Genomic DNA, 16,181 nt, shown 5'->3' on the forward strand with positions numbered 1-16,181 from the left:
TAACAAGATTACAGTCACTTTGTGATCGAAGTCTATACCGACTGGTTGATGGGACAAACATTTCTTGCAAGTAACCTGGAGCATAACCATGGACAACACGAAAGACCATAACGAGGACTTTGTACATGATTCTAGCTTTTACTTGTAGCCAGTGGAGTTGTTTCAAGAGTTCAGTACTTGGTTGATCAAATGACGCATTCAGGACCACTCTTGCGGCATGATGTTGAGTCCGCTGAAGCTTTTGAATTTGGTAAGCTGGTAGATTGGTGAATAAACCATTGCTTAACTTAACATTGTTTTACTTAACTTTAAACATGAAATTTGATTTTCGATGTTTATTCGAGTAAATCCTTTCTAATCTGTGCAGGTGCGATGTTAGTTTATTTATTTAATTACATGCTCATTGTTAAAAAGTAAAACAATTAGTTATTTCAGGCCATCACTTAGTGTACGAACACTATTGAGAATCAATATTATAATAAGAACACATGTTGTTGTTTTTTTTTATACCATTCCACAATGGGACACACGAATCGCTTCCGTTGATAATATACATGTTGATATTATTCCTGTATGGACAAATATAATAGAGCTATTAAAATCCCTATTTCATATTAAATACACTCGGTCGATAAAGATGCAAACTAAAGTGCCTCCGCATCATAATAATAAAAAATAAGAAATGTCTTTAAATATATATACGGCATATATCCTGACACTGAAATAAAGGTAGAAAATTAACGTTTTGAGATATTAAATTTATAACAAATAGATAAAGAATGAAAAAGTTTGCATTTTGGAATTTGAATCGCTCAGCTTTGGATTGAAAGGCGATCGCGTTAACCTTTCACCAATCTTGACGAATATATGTTTTTGTCTCCATTTAAGGTATTTGACATATAATTAACTCCAGGTAATTGTGATAAAAGTCGTTACAGTTCGTACTTTTTCCGTTCACGACTGGAATTCTTGCCGAAAGATCTCTAAAGATATGTATTTTTTATCAACGCTGTAGGAAGAAATGATTTATTTATTTAATGATTAATTTAATAAAATCAATATTAATGTATTGCCTCCTTCAACAAAGCAACAACAAACAAACTTTTAAAATCAGGAAAATTCCAACAACTGCCGGTATATGTACAACAATCGCTGCTCGGTCATGCTTAATATAGCTAGATACTCTGTTAACATGCGATATAACGAGTTTTGTTCAATTATCTGTTAAGTTCATCCATAACTATTTCATAACATTTCTGCTTAATCCGCTAACTTTATTCATGTATTTTGTTTTGCTATTTTGTCAAACAGTAGAAACTGTAAAGTTTATGTGTAATACAATTATATTCTGTTCTGTTCTTTATACTGAGGGTCTATTCACTTGAAGCCAGCCATTTTGTTGTTGATTGGCAGATTTTTCACGTTATCCGTCGCTAGATACTCCTTTACTTTAGGTAGCTGGGCAAAGCGGACCAGGAAATCTTTCAGTCTTGAGTAGGAATCCAGGCTGTCTGACTTCATGCGAATGTGCTGATCTAGAAGCTCGTACATCGGGAAATCTGCGACTGTGACCTAAAAATATAACGCACACTTTACTGGCAAATTAAATTAAAATTATGTGTGAATAGTAAGTCTAAAATAATGTTTGGCATCTCACTCAAACTTAATACCACACATATTTTGTTAAAATGACACGTGCGAACGGAGACCTCTTAAATGGCAAATAGATCATAAACTCCGAAGGAAGAAGTCATTTCTTACTCATGTCCTCTAATCATGTTTTCACAACTTAAAGGAAAAATGCATTTCAACTAAGCCGACACTGTCATATACCGTATCCTCCAACGTGTATAAATAGCATTTATAATTTATTTGTTAACACCGTGCGATATTGGCACATACATGTGATGTTCGCACTCTTTTTACACAGAGGTTTCTAAATGTGTGCGCGGTTGCGTACCTTGTTTCCCCCGAACCAGTTTCTGCCGTCCAGACGCTTTTCAAACAGCTCCAGTGATCCTTTGAGGTTCTTGAAATAATCGCCCTTCAGGTTTTCCTTTAACAGATTAAGATTCAACGTTATGAGTTTATACCGAAACAGTGTAAACAATCGATCCCACGTTTGAGATTAAACAGTAGAAATAAAATACGTTTTATTAAATATCCATCCATGTTATATTAATTATATATCGATCTTTATAAGAATGGTGGACCACTTCTAACGGCTGTGGTCCAAGCTGTACTGTAGGACGGACAACTAAAAACCCATAATGGTAAATAAATTTTAAGAGATTCTTTACAAAACGATCATGTATACCTTAGAATAGGAGCTACGATATAACTCTTTGTACACAGCAGTAAATGGGTTCTCATAGAGAGTGTAATGTTATATGGATAGGTTCATATGCATAACTTCTTAACCATGTTGACATTTGTATGCTCTCAGAACCCCATTGTTAATAGTGCGATCTAAAATATATAAAACAACTTGTGCTGTATTAAACACGTGAAGCATACATAGTCGGGGTTGTAACAGAGGCGAACCACGCCGTTCCTGAGGTCCATAGCCTGGTCCAGCATCATGTCCACTTCCGCTTTCTCCTGCACACTCTCCCCGTCTGTAAGAGAGAACGAGGAAATCACAACCCAAAATTGTGATCTGTCAATAGCTCTCATAATCATTAATTGCTCGCTTGAACTGTTTACTAAATATACCCTTACCACTCAGAAACGCACTCCTATACAAATCAAATTAAATTTAAGTCCTTTCTTAATATATTCAAGTTTGACAGGCTTCATCTCCAACCCTAAGATACTGATGAGCAGCAAACAGCATACAATCTGTACAGACTGCCAGTTACTCGCAGGCTGTCTTGGTTTTATGCTGTTTGCACATAGGCATTTTCACTTTTCTTCTGTGTGGGACACGGTTAAGACACGGTTGTATTCGTGCCAGATTGTTACTTGTTCTGCAAACACGTTCTTTGTTTGAGTCGGATACCTTTCATTCATTAGTATTGTTTGACTTTTATTGAAATACTGTATATTCATCATGACGCAACTTTAGTATACACCGACATAAATGTCATATTTTGATTTTGCGATGGCCTGATTTTCACGATAAAGCGGCCGTAGATATGTTACATCGTACTTTTTGTCCTATGATAATCTAATAAATACGATTAAAACAATTGTATGTGCCAATTTGCACTGTTTGTCAAAGAATAAGCGAACGTTTTTAAATGTAAACTTTATCTAACTTTTCACATAAAAACATATTTTTTAAACTAAAATTTACTAATAAAAGTAGATTAATTACCTCTTTTTATTTGCAGGTATAGGTATATGTTTACCCCCATGTATAAAATGATAAACTACACCATCTTATGTATATCAGCGTGTCAGTTTGTTCGCCTTTATTTCATATCCTTATCTCGACTTAAGTCAACAAGACCTATCAAAGGCTCTCCAGCTAAAACGATTTCATTTATCTACCTGTATGAAGCATGTATGGTTTTCAGTTGATTTTTATTAGCTTATGAAGATCTGATTTTACAAGAATAACTACATTATTTTGTATCTACATGCAATACATGTTCTACGAAAAGTCGACACAATTACACATGTATTGAAAGTTAATAGATGCAAAAGTGAACCTTTTTTCATTTAGCAACATTTAGTTAATATGCCCTTATTTGCCGATAATTAAAAACAAGAGGGCCAAGATGGCCCTAGTTCGCTCACCTGAGAAGAGTGTGTTCATTGAATTTTTACCAAATGTATTGGGCTGTTTGTAAAACATGCATGCCTGCATATGGGCTGTCAGTTGTAATGGCAGCCATTGTGTGAATATGAATATATTAGTCATTGTGACTTTGACTTTTGACCTTGGTTTTTTTAGTTGTCATCTGGACACCATTTTACAGTGTTGAGTCATTGTTATTAAGACGTTTGACCTAGTGACTAGAACATTATGTTGGTCATCTGCCAGTCATGATCAATGTAACTATGAAGAGCATGAATCTAGGCGTAAGCATTGTCAGTAAATATCAAGAAACAATTTTATTGTTTTGAGTCACTGTGATGTTGATATTGGATGTAGTGATTTGAAATTCAAAAGGGATATTTTTATAATCATGATCAATGTACCTATGAAGTCTTTATCCTAGGTGAAAGCGTTTTTGAGTTATCATTTGAAAACCAATTTTTGTATTTTGAATCACTGTCACTGTCACCTTTTACCTAGTGACGAGAAGATCAATAGGGGTCATTGGTGAGTAATGATCAATGTAGCCAACAGTTTACATTCCAAACCTAAATTTGGTACATGTAGCTGTATATTTTAGAACCCTTTATCAGCAGTAGCATATATCCATTGTTAATGTCTTCTTTAAACACAGCCTGTTGACCAGAGCTCACACACCAACAAATTACAGCAAAATATTATTCCTGATCCCATACATTAACTTCATAAACAATCAATGTGTGTATCCTTCAGCATGACTCATTCCTTCCTCTCTCTCATAATCAATGTTAGGCATCAATGGGTTAATATCAAATTGAGTTGTGTGTGTTTGTTCTTGTGTACTTGTAGATTTTAGAGCACATATCAACTGTAGTGTCCTAGTCTGATAACAAAATAAGAATTGTGTAGTGTTTTCATAGTTGACAAGTTAAGATTTTAAATTACAAAACAAACAAAAGAATTACATTCCATCTTGCATCGTTTCAAGGTCAGCCCACTGTTAGTCTGTCTGGAAATTGCCAATTTAACGTTTTGTGTTTAATTACCAAAAAACAACAACTTTAAACCACAAACATCTTAAAAAAAGATGCAATGATTATAATGCACACATGTCAGATGGATACCAAAGTTATAAGATGTTCAAAACATCTACATGATAAATTCCATTTTTGATTGATTTAATAAGAAAATTCTATCATCTTGACCATTATATTGTTTCATGATCCTAGGCGTAAGCTTTCTTGAGTTATAATCCAAAAACCATTTTACTGTGTCAAGTAACCGTGACCTTGACCTAGTGACCTGAAAGTCAATATGGGTCATCTGCAAGTCATGATCAATGTACCTATAAAGTTTCATGATCCTAGGCATAGGCCTTCTTCAGTTATCATCTGGAAACCATTTTTCTAAGTTGAAACACCATGACCATGACCTTTGACCTAGTGACTTGAAAATCAATAGGGGTTATCTGCGAGTCATGATCAATGTACCTATGAAGTTTCATCATCCTAGGCATAAGCGTTCTTGAGTAAAACAATTTTACTATTTTGGGTCACCTCAATGTACCTATGAAGTTTCATGATCCTAGGCGTAAGCGTTCTTAAGTTATCATCCGGAAACCATTTTTCTAAGTTGAGTCACCGTGACCTTGACCTTTGACCTAGTGACCTGAAAATCAAAAGGGGTCATCTGCAAGTCATGATCAATGTACCTATGAAGTTTCATGATCCTAAGTATAAGCGTTCTTGAGTTATCATCCGGAAACCATTTTACTATTTCGGGTCACCTTGACCTTTGACCTAGTCACCTGAAAATCAATAGGGGTCATCTGCAAGTCATGATCAATGTACCTATGAACTTTCATGATCTTAGGCATAAGCTTTCTTAATCATTACTATCATAGAGGCATTGTTTTGTAAATAATTTTAAGAATTTGTATCAAACCATGTTTGCTTCGAATTTAATAAAGATTTCCCACCAAATTATTTGATTAATACGTTGTAAACACAGGTGGTTAGCGTGTGGCTATGATATTAATTAGTGAAAACATCATTTTGAATGATAAATAATCATATTATAACGAAAAATTAACTTTTCTGAAAAAAAATATTTCACTATCAAATATATATATATATAACAAGGTATGCAACTCAAAATCACCCCATAACGGGGTGCATCGCTTTGAACAGCCATATCTTCATCAATTGTGCAGCGATTTTCACGATCTCGGTCTTATTCAACGCAGAAATGAATTTCCTTTCTGGAAATGTATATGTCTTGCAATATTTTTACAAATGCTGGGTCAACTTTTAAGAAATAACACGATACACAACACGCATGACCCAGTTGACAGTGATCATGTATTCTTTATGAATGAAATCTCCAGTTGTAAAGACACACCTCCGCATTGGACCAATGAAATCACTCGTATGTTTAAAATGTCAGTTAGTTAAAATGTATGTAAACAAAGGTTTCAAACGGCGCTGGACAGTTAGTCTTGATGCAGAATGTAACGACAAGAACGGTAATAATGTTTTTTCATACGTTTTATTGAATTATGGTATCGAACTACATGAACTTTGTAGGGAAGTTGCCCTTTACTCCGTGAAGATTTCAGTCTTAAAGACAGCATGATCACTGTCAACTGGGTCATGCGTGTTGTGTATCGTGTTATTTCTTAAAAGTTGACCCAGCATTTGTAAAAATATTGCAAGACATATACATTTCCAGAAAGGAAATTCATTTCTGCGTTGAATAAGACCGAGATCGTGAAAATCGCTGCAAAATTGATGAAGATATGGCTGTTCAAAGCGATGCACCCCGTTTTGGGCTGATTTTGAGTTGCATACCTTGTTATATATATATTTGATAGTGAAATATTTTTTTTCAGAAAAGTTAATTTTTCGTTATAATATGATTATTTATCATTCAAAATGATGTTTTCACTAATTAATATCATAGCCACACGCTAACCACCTGTGGTTGTAAACATGTTGAATACAAACATGTTATCCAGCTTACCAGAAAAAAAACATTTCCCCAAAACATAACGGTTGTTGTTATAGAAATTAAACCCCAACTGCTCTTATCACAATAGCAATGTCTTTTATTTTAAACATTGACCGATTGCTATACAAATAGACACATGAAAAAAAACCACAAAACACAAGACACGAACAAACACACACGCACACACGAATAAAACGGTGATTGGAACAAACAATACAAAGCAAAGCATCTGGGGGTAAAAACAGTTTTTCCTCCCTCCAAAGCTTACACTTGGATGAGGGTAAACTCGTGCTGTGATTCTTTTTTTAAATTAGCACGTAATTCAACCAGCTTCATACGAAAAACGTATCCAACATACCATGTTGCCAGTAAATATATATATTCAAAAGTTCTAAATATCATACAAATATTAATCCACATTCCAACTAAAAACAAAATAATTGTTTAGTTGTGTATAAGTATCTTGATTAAAATATTTGTTGTCATGGTTACCCAAGTTGTGTTTCCGGGCGATCGTGCGCAGAATGGCGTTGCTCTGGGTGATCTTCACGTCTCCGTCGATATAATAGGGCAGCTGGTAAAAAGAGGAGCTACAGTTTAAGCATTTATTAAAAATCATAATCATATAAACACTTTGACACAGATTTCGAAGAGCGACAAACCCTTAACAAAACCACATTTATGATGTCTAGATTGTCTTCAATACCTTGTTTCTTACATGTACATAGACCCATTCCCATGTAATAATTATCATTATTGTTTAAAGTATAAGTATAACTTATAAACAAGTATATGACGATTTCTGACAAAATATTTCCGTCGTAAGTAAGACAACAAAGTTTAACATGCTATCACACTAGTATCGATTTAAAGAAAAAGCAATCCCATGAAATTCGGGAAAATACATCTATCGTAAACAAAGCGCAAATTACGCGTAAACATGAATATTTTGCGCTGTATTTGGTTTAGTTCATAGTATCATATAGTGTTTAACCCATTTGTGCCTAGCGTCTAGAAAAAAGGCATTGCGGCGTCTCATCAGGGTCTGCGCTGTTTGCGTAAAGGAATTTCTGTAAGAAATATTCTAAATATAAAAATAAATATACTAGACATCCTAATTTTGGAAATAAAAGGGTTAATGTAGAAAATGCGTAGTTCGTGTTCAGTAAGGCCATTGTTTCACGGATAGTAGCTCTGCATCACTTACGTTCGGAAATGAAAGAACGTCGGTAAATGAAGGCTTCACATCAAACCATGCTGCGCGGCTGAATTCCGGTCCTGTAATTGCAGTGTTTTGTTGGTCAGTGGTTTCACAAACGATATTGTACAGAAAACAACTGACATATATGTGTAATGCTTTTCTTTAGTAGTTTGCATGTGTAGAAGTTTATACTGTTCGTAGAAATAATTTAATAAGCAATGAATGTATGGTGTCAATCTCGGAACACGCACGAACCTCTATACTTAGACACACGCCCCCCCCCCCACTGCCGCCCCCCCCCCATCCCCCCTCTGGGTCAAATGTCAACAGCGCGTTTTCTATGTTTGACATTGTCATGTTTAAACAGCGTCTGATAATGGTAGAAAGGTTATGAAGCATACATGAATAAAAACAAACTAACTACATTGGAACCTGATGAGCGAATCCATGTCCTCAAAACGACATTAATGAAGTCTAAAACTATATGTGATTCTTGTATGCATTTCGAGTTTATACGTTCTTGACATTTTGTCTGAAATTCGCCTGATGTTCACACATATCATTATTCTGTTCTGCCGGTCTTAAAGATCCAAAACAGAAGGTTGCAATAGTTTCAAATATACTCTTTCAGACGCATATAGATCTAATTGAGAATTGACTCACACATAAAAAAAAATATTTTACAGTTCCGCCTATCTTATATGACCTTATATAATAGCCCATGGGCGTCTCTATAATTGGTACAGTTAAAATTGAATTCAATAAATCATGCTTCTTCTTTCAGTTATAGTTCAGTCGTATAAAAGTACAACAACAAATGCACAAATCAATATTGGCTATACGCTAACACGTATCGCTACTGCGACCGGTGTGACGTCATTTCCTACCGTCTGTGACCTCATACTGGACATCTTCAAACTCCTCCCCCGCATACGTCAGCAGCAAACGAATAGGAGCCGCCAGCTGGTCATAAATGGAACGCATCGATGCATTTTAAAGTTTAACATTTAAATAACGATTCAATACAAGGAATGTACGTCATATCAATCAATATTATCTTTAAAGGTAATGCTTATATACATGTACAATCTTGATGACTACAAAGTGACAAAACTCAGTCCCACCATGCAATAGATACTGTCCTGATGAAACACCACTGACTTTCGAAAAAAACGGCTTCAATAGCTTATTACTGTATAACTTGGTATTAACTTTAGTTCCTCTATTGATAAAGGAAATCTCTTCATCATGGAACCCAATGAAATAAAATATCCCATTGCTTTCATCTCAATTCGAATACTCCTATACATGTGGTTATTCTTCAAAAGTATAACAACTACACCTTCCGCTTTATCACAAATGTTTAGACGCCTCATGCTATAACTGACGAAAAGTAGTTCTTTAAACATCAATATTATGATTGTAAATGATAGAATCAAGTCAACTTGCAAGGGTTTTAACGCTGTACTGTCTCAACGTGTATACAGAGTTGTTCAAATATAATTTGAGTGCCTCTCGTGTGTACATAATGCTTCCTAACACCCTGTTCATGACCGTTAATCACGGGCGCCACCTCTTTATTGAGATGCATTAAAGCCACACACCTTGAAATGAACTACATGGCATAGTAAATTTAAGTATAAACAATAAACATATTTTATATATTACAATTAGAATATATCTGGTGTTTACAAGGTAGAAATCCGTCTTTTTTGCGCTTTTAAACTTAAAACTAATCGCGTTTGTCGAAATATACGTACACGTAAAGAAATCCTACTTTCGGTTTTAAAATAAAAAATAATAATAAATTACTTGCTAACTAGGCTGTAGATTTAATGACAATTTTGCAAACTTTTAAATTGCATTTATATGTATTAATACACATGTATTTCATTTCAAGGTGTGTGGCTTTAATAAATGAGCCAATGCTACTTCCGAGGTGGTGCTCAGGCCCGGATATTTTGAAATTTAACAGACAACTTTACAGGGTGATTAGGTTTTATATGGGTTTTTATGCTCCCCGAAATATTTTCGGTGGAGCATATAGTTGCCAGTTTGTACTTCCTTCCTTCCTTCCTTCCTTCCTTCCTTCCTTCCTTCCTTCCTTCCTTCCTTCCTTCCTTCCTTCCTTCCTTCATTCCTTCCGTCACACTTTTGTTACAAGTTCTCATAGCACCTTCAATACTTTACCGATCTCTTTCATATTTTGCATGTAGGTACCTTGCATGGACCTCTACCTTTTGATGAGGTTTGAGGTCACTGGGGGTCAAGGTCAAGGTCACCGCGCCTAATAATAGATTTTTCTTTTGTTACAGTTTCTCATAGCATTTTCAATTCTTTACCGATCTCTTTCATATTTGGCATGTAGGTACCTTGCATGGACCTCTACCTTTTGATGAGGTTTGAGGTCACTGGGATCAAGGTCACCGAGGCTTATAAAAGATTTTTCTGTCACACTTTTGCTACAGTTTCTCACAGCACCTTCCATTCTTTACCGATCTCTTTCATATTTGGCATGTAGGTACCTTGCATGGACCTCTACCTTTTGATGAGGTTTGAGGTCACTGAAGTCAAGGTTAGGTCACCGAGGCTAATAATAGATATTTCCGTCACACTTTTGTTACAGTTTCTCATAGCACCTTCAATTCTTTACCGATCTCTTTCATATTTGGCATGTACGTACCTTGCATGGACCTCCACCTTTTGATGAGGTTTGGGGTCAAGATAAAGGTCACCAAGGCTAATAATAGATTTTTAGGTGGTTATTAACACATAGATTGACAAAGCGCATCATCGGGGAGCATCCATCAGTTTCACTGATATTCTTGTTTTCAACATGTTTCGCATTATTTTTAAAAATCGGCCAAATGAATGAAGTGCGATTCAGCGAAGGTAAATTCATCCTAAAATGTACAGAAACATACAATCACAACCCAGTTGGAAACGTGAGGACTTTTATAAGTTGTGGCATGAATTCGTGAAAGCAAATTGACGTATTTTGCCTGTGTGACGAGCACATTTCAAGCCAATTAAATTGCTCATTACATAAAACGATTGCTTTGAACATGTACAAGTTAATGCATGCACAACACATCTAATGATAAATTTGCCTTTTTAAAAAAGAGATGGAGCCAATGCCAAGGAGTAGGCGCTAAGAATAGGTTGTGGCGCCGATGCACATTTATAGCTTTTTTTAAGTGACATATTTAATGTAATGGATTCTATTATGTTTACAGGACTAATATTTATTTATGTAAGTTAACTACTTTAGCACATTTGAGCCACGTGCGTTTGAATTAGAACATGTAGTTTTCTTATAATGTATTGATGGATTTAAACGATCGTATTTGTAAGATAAGAGCACCTTGGCTCATTTATTAATGCCTCTCTAAAAGGGGTGGCGCCCGTGATTAACGGCCGTGCTGTTGTACCGTGAAAACAGAGAGGCTTAAGATAAGATAAAATTTTAATCAAATGTCTGCCCGGATGTCCTTACCAAAATGTTATGGGAACAGGATCCTATACACGTAAAACGTTGGTTTACAAGCATTGAAGTTAACTTTAATAGTCGTCAGGATAATAGACCATTTTCACAAGCCACATCCATCTATGAAAGCTGTACTAGTCATATTTGAATCGTTGTGTGCGAGCAACTTTAAAACAAGTTTAATGCTTAAATATATATATATATAGATATACCAAGTTTACTATCATACATACAGAAAACACGAATAGTATTAACATAAGTACACGTGCATATTGTATGTATCAGCAGTCTCGTTTACCTAAATTAAATACAAACCAAATCGAAAGTACACGATGTATAATTGTATAGATGTGACGCGACTGCACGTTTCGACCTATATTAAATAATGTACCATGTCTCGAATATTCCCTAATATTAACTAGTTTTCAACAGGACCAAATATACTCAAGTTCTATATTGAAACGATACGCATGTACACGAAATGTTATAAAACTTACCCCTCGAATTTTCCAATATCCTAAGGTCGGCATGTTGGACTAAACCGTATTAATTAAACCTTGACGGCTTGAGAGTAGGTCTATATTGGTATAGAAAGATCTATAAATATATGCACTTTGGACTGTCTTACGGAGGTACCGGAGATAGTCGATGTATCACGGTTAAGGAAAGTTTTAAGGTTACAGTAAACAATGCGCTATGCTATTTAATGAAAAACATCTTGATTTTTGGTAGACATTATTTCAGTTAACAAATCTTACTATACTATTCTTCCTTGACCTTTAATGCTCACTACAAAATCAATGTTATGTTTAAAGACTGCAGAATGCACAACCGTGGTACGACGGCTATCTCCGGATACCTCCGCATTAATGCGGGTTACAATTAACTAAATCGTTGCCACAAAAACAGTTGAAAAACAGTGAACATTGATAGTGCCAATTTCTTGCATATCACATGACTTTTTTTCTGAAATGAATATGGTTACAATTCTATTTAATATCGTGTATGGTTATGGGAGTCCCTACGTGTAAAGTGTTTTATTTGTGTTTACAATAGTTTAAGGTTTTGCATTTAAATATATTGTGACCTGAGAAATACTGCATCGTACAACAATTTAGGGGCCGTCCATAAAGTATGTCACGCTTCAGGTGGGGGGAAGGGGGTGTAAGAAAGTGTGACAGTTTGTGACATGGGGGAGGGGGGAGGGAGTCAGGCCATTTGTGATGTCACACATTTATTTACAACAAATATTTCTAATTTATGTATTATTTCTTTAGTAGAATTTAAAAATAATTTAAAAACATATTGCGAAACATTTGAACTAGTTTTATGTCAAAATAAGACGAAATGCGTATCTCCTGAATACATTGGACTGTTCCATTTTTTTAGTTAATATAAAGGGTTGTAAGAAAATCTAAATTATAATTTCGTTTTTATTACATGTTAACACAAAGATAAATATTCATACTGGCCACTGTAACAACCCTACAGTCATTAAAGCCTGAGGGCAAAGGCTCGCGGGTTGTTATGAGTGTTGGAAATGCGAGTAAATGCGAGACTTCATGGTGTTGATAAACTTTAGTTAATTGCCTCTATTAATTAGTTCAAAGGGATATATGTTTACATTTCCCAAGCTCTCTCTTTATGTTTAATAGTGAATTGTGTTTTAGATTATATTTAAAATAGGTATTACTTAATTTATAGAAAATATGTTCGAAAGTGTGAGTTTGTGACGTACTAAAGGGGGGGGACCAAGATTTTGATACAGTGTTTGACAAGGGGGAGAGGGGGGTTAAAATGTTTTTAAAAAGCGTGACCTACTTTATGGACGGCCCCAAAGGTCAAACAGTCTTATTTGTGTTGGTTGCTCAAAACTAGCCTGATGTCCGGGCTGTTCTCAGATAGTACGTCCGGCATTCCCACGATTAAGTCGAACGCGATGGTTTATTTGCAGTAGGGCATTTTGACAAAACAGGCATTCATCAACAAATCGCAAAGGCTTATTAAAGCAAATACAGTATACGCTATATAATGAAGCTGATGAGCAGTGGGCAATCGTTTAAAGGTACTTATTCACAGATGTTGGTGTTTTAGAAAACATCTTTAATCTATTTTAAATTGTTAGTTGCCCTTCGTTGGCTCTATCTCGCTCGGCTAGAAATTCCGGTTGGCTCGAAGTTTTCTCGACAAACCATTTTTATGGATATATAATGTTTTTATGGATATATAATGTAATTCAATGCACATACAGTTTTCAAACGATTAGGAGCAGTTGATGATTAGTCAGGAGTGTTTTTGTCTTGTTTGGGTATAATGCAAACATTCTTTATAGAATTTATAACAATCTTTTTTTTAATTTTTCATTCTGTCAAACAGTGAAATATTCCCTCTAATTTTTAATGAGGGAGACAGACAGTGAAGTGTAATCCATAGATGACGGGGAATTTCCGATAGGTTTCCATGTTGCACATTTTGCACAACATTTTTATCCAAAAGGTAACAGGCGGTGTTAGCGGAAAATAAAAGTATTAATTTAAGTGTTTTTTTTTCAAATATGTCTAATACGCTTCTAATTCAGTCTTTTAAATGTACTTTTGTGATAACCATGTTTAACAGTTGCCTCTTCTAGTATTTTAATACTGTATTCATAATAAATTGAGCCAAAAGTAACAACACAGAAGGTTTTGAACTATAATTAAATATATTTTTTAATAGAAATAGCTGGACAAGACTTAAAACTTGATTGTTATGTGTTAAAATCAATAGCTGTTTATAATTATTAGTTATGACATACATTTTTCGGTAATTCATTTTGTTAGACATAGTTTAAGACGATAGGATCCAACATATTATTTTGTACTTTGTCATCAAGTTTTTCTGAAAGAGGATTGCATTTTTTTATCATTATGCAGAGTTATAATCAACCTTAAACACAACAAATAAACGTGTGTTGCTATAGACGCTCCGCATAAAACATGCCGTGATCTGAATTAGAACACATAAAATCATATCAACTTTGGAATAAAAGTGGCTACCTCTAGATACCATGAGTTCCTGTGTCTATTAATATTAAAGGGTGGGCGATGCAAAAATAAACAAAAACAAAACGCGGAATAACATTAAATCATTTTTTATCAAATATATATTCTAAAGTAATTTTAAACCCACAGACGAAATAGTGCGATAAAAACATTATTATATCCGACGAAAACATTGAAATTAATTTCAGAACACGGTAACGGATCACTTGATCGACTTAAATCCGATTTAAACCAATATAAATTCCCTACTAAAGAAAAATTAAATTGATTTGATAAATAAGTAATACACATTCTTCACTACTCTGTTGAAATCTAGGGACATGATTCAAAACATGAAAATAATTAGAGATTATTCATACAAAATGTTCAAGAAATAGAGCGCCACTCGTGAAAATATATTTTCTATGATCACTCGTGAAATAACAAACGATCTTACACTGACATGAACAAATTTTCTGTTTCTTTTATGCCCCTTTTTCAAGAAAATAATTAAGAGCTGTTTCCCTTTCGCTTAAAAGTTACCCTTTTTCCGTGGCGTGCCTCAATACATTTCAATACACAAAATGACGTCATACGTGTTTGTATCATCCTCTTAAATAAACGGTGATAAAAAGCATACAATAAAAGAAAGTTTGTTGGATTCGGTGGAATACCGATTTTAAATTCACACGTAATCATAAAAAATTAAACAAATCTCAAGTAAATCTTGATATAATAATCTAAAAATAGAAAAAGTAGTTCCGAAAATTTGTTATTTTCACTGGTGAAAATAAAATTTGTTTATTTTCACTGCAGAAATGTCATATTTTATCATTAGGTATAAAAGAAAAAATATGAGTCAACAAATCAGTGTCTTCCCGATTTTCCAACATTCAGAAATCCAATACCACGTTCAAGTAGGGCTCGATTGGTCATTGTCGGCTCGGGTACTACTAACATGTACCCCGGGTACTTTTAAGTATACATACATGTACCAAGGGTACGGTAAATATGCTTAAACGTACGTATTATCAATGTTAAAGTGATACAACTTAATATATTCTTAATAAGTAAACTCTTTGTTCCTTTATATCATAACTTATTTTCATAACACTTATAATGTATTTCATTACTCTTGTGCATTTTTGTATTTGGCTAAAAAGCATCTGTTTGCTTAAGAGCTAATATATATTATTGTTGTTGTTGTTGTTATTGTTGTATTAAGCTGAAAATCACATATAGGCTTACCAGTTTGAAAAAGGAACAGTAACATCAATTCAACAATAGATTCTTCATAAGATGGACTTTTGTATTCACCAAACAACTCATGTTAATAACGAAATTATATTGGAATGAAAATATCCAACATGTGGCGATGTGTTGTCATATCTTGACATTTTAACAAAAACCCAATGTTCAAAAAACAATAATTGACAACACTGTTATAATGTAACCTTGATTGAGACGTGATAAATATTGCATATTGTGATTGTTTGCTGCTTGGCAAGGAATTTACCAATAACACATTGACAATAGCTAAATGAAAGCATTACTATTGTTTACAGTTTTAGTTATTCTAGACAGCCATTAAAACCCGTCATGTAAATACTTGTTCTGCTTGAAAACATGTTGTTGTTTTTAAATTACAGATTGTACAATTCAAGACAGTGACAGGATGCAGGATCACGTGACTTTGTGGGATACAAAGTTGAACATTAA

The 16,181-nt window shown here is 34.4% G+C and overlaps 1 protein-coding gene across 1 annotated transcript; it reads right to left on the bottom strand.

Annotated features, from left to right (window-relative positions):
* Window positions 1-1,012: 1,012 nt before the first annotated feature.
* Window positions 1,013-12,228, bottom strand: LOC127868983 (glutathione S-transferase Mu 4-like). Its single transcript, XM_052411209.1, has 7 exons — window positions 11,940-12,228; window positions 8,843-8,918; window positions 7,962-8,032; window positions 7,247-7,328; window positions 2,518-2,618; window positions 1,961-2,056; window positions 1,013-1,572 (listed from the first exon to the last, which is right to left on the bottom strand). Exons 1-7 carry the CDS (start codon window positions 11,970-11,972, stop codon window positions 1,378-1,380), a joined length of 654 nt encoding a protein of 217 aa, XP_052267169.1. The 5' UTR covers window positions 11,973-12,228; the 3' UTR covers window positions 1,013-1,377.
* Window positions 12,229-16,181: the final 3,953 nt, after the last annotated feature.

This window comes from Dreissena polymorpha, chromosome 1, assembly GCF_020536995.1.
Source record: "Dreissena polymorpha isolate Duluth1 chromosome 1, UMN_Dpol_1.0, whole genome shotgun sequence".
In the NCBI taxonomy this organism is placed as follows: Eukaryota; Metazoa; Mollusca; class Bivalvia; order Myida; family Dreissenidae; genus Dreissena; species Dreissena polymorpha.

What these genes read in the sequence shown, in the direction of transcription:
- LOC127868983 (XM_052411209.1), bottom strand. Translation starts at nt 11,972, where the DNA reads ATGCCGACCTTAGGATATTGGAAAATTCGAGGG. An exon ending in GATATTGGAAAATTCGAGGG is followed by an intron (nt 8,919 to 11,939) that starts GTAAGTTTTATA and finishes ATTTATGACCAG; the next exon opens with CTGGCGGCTCCTATTCGTTT. An exon ending in TCTGTTACAACCCCGACTAT is followed by an intron (nt 2,057 to 2,517) that starts GTATGCTTCACG and finishes AATCTGTTAAAG; the next exon opens with GAAAACCTGAAGGGCGATTA.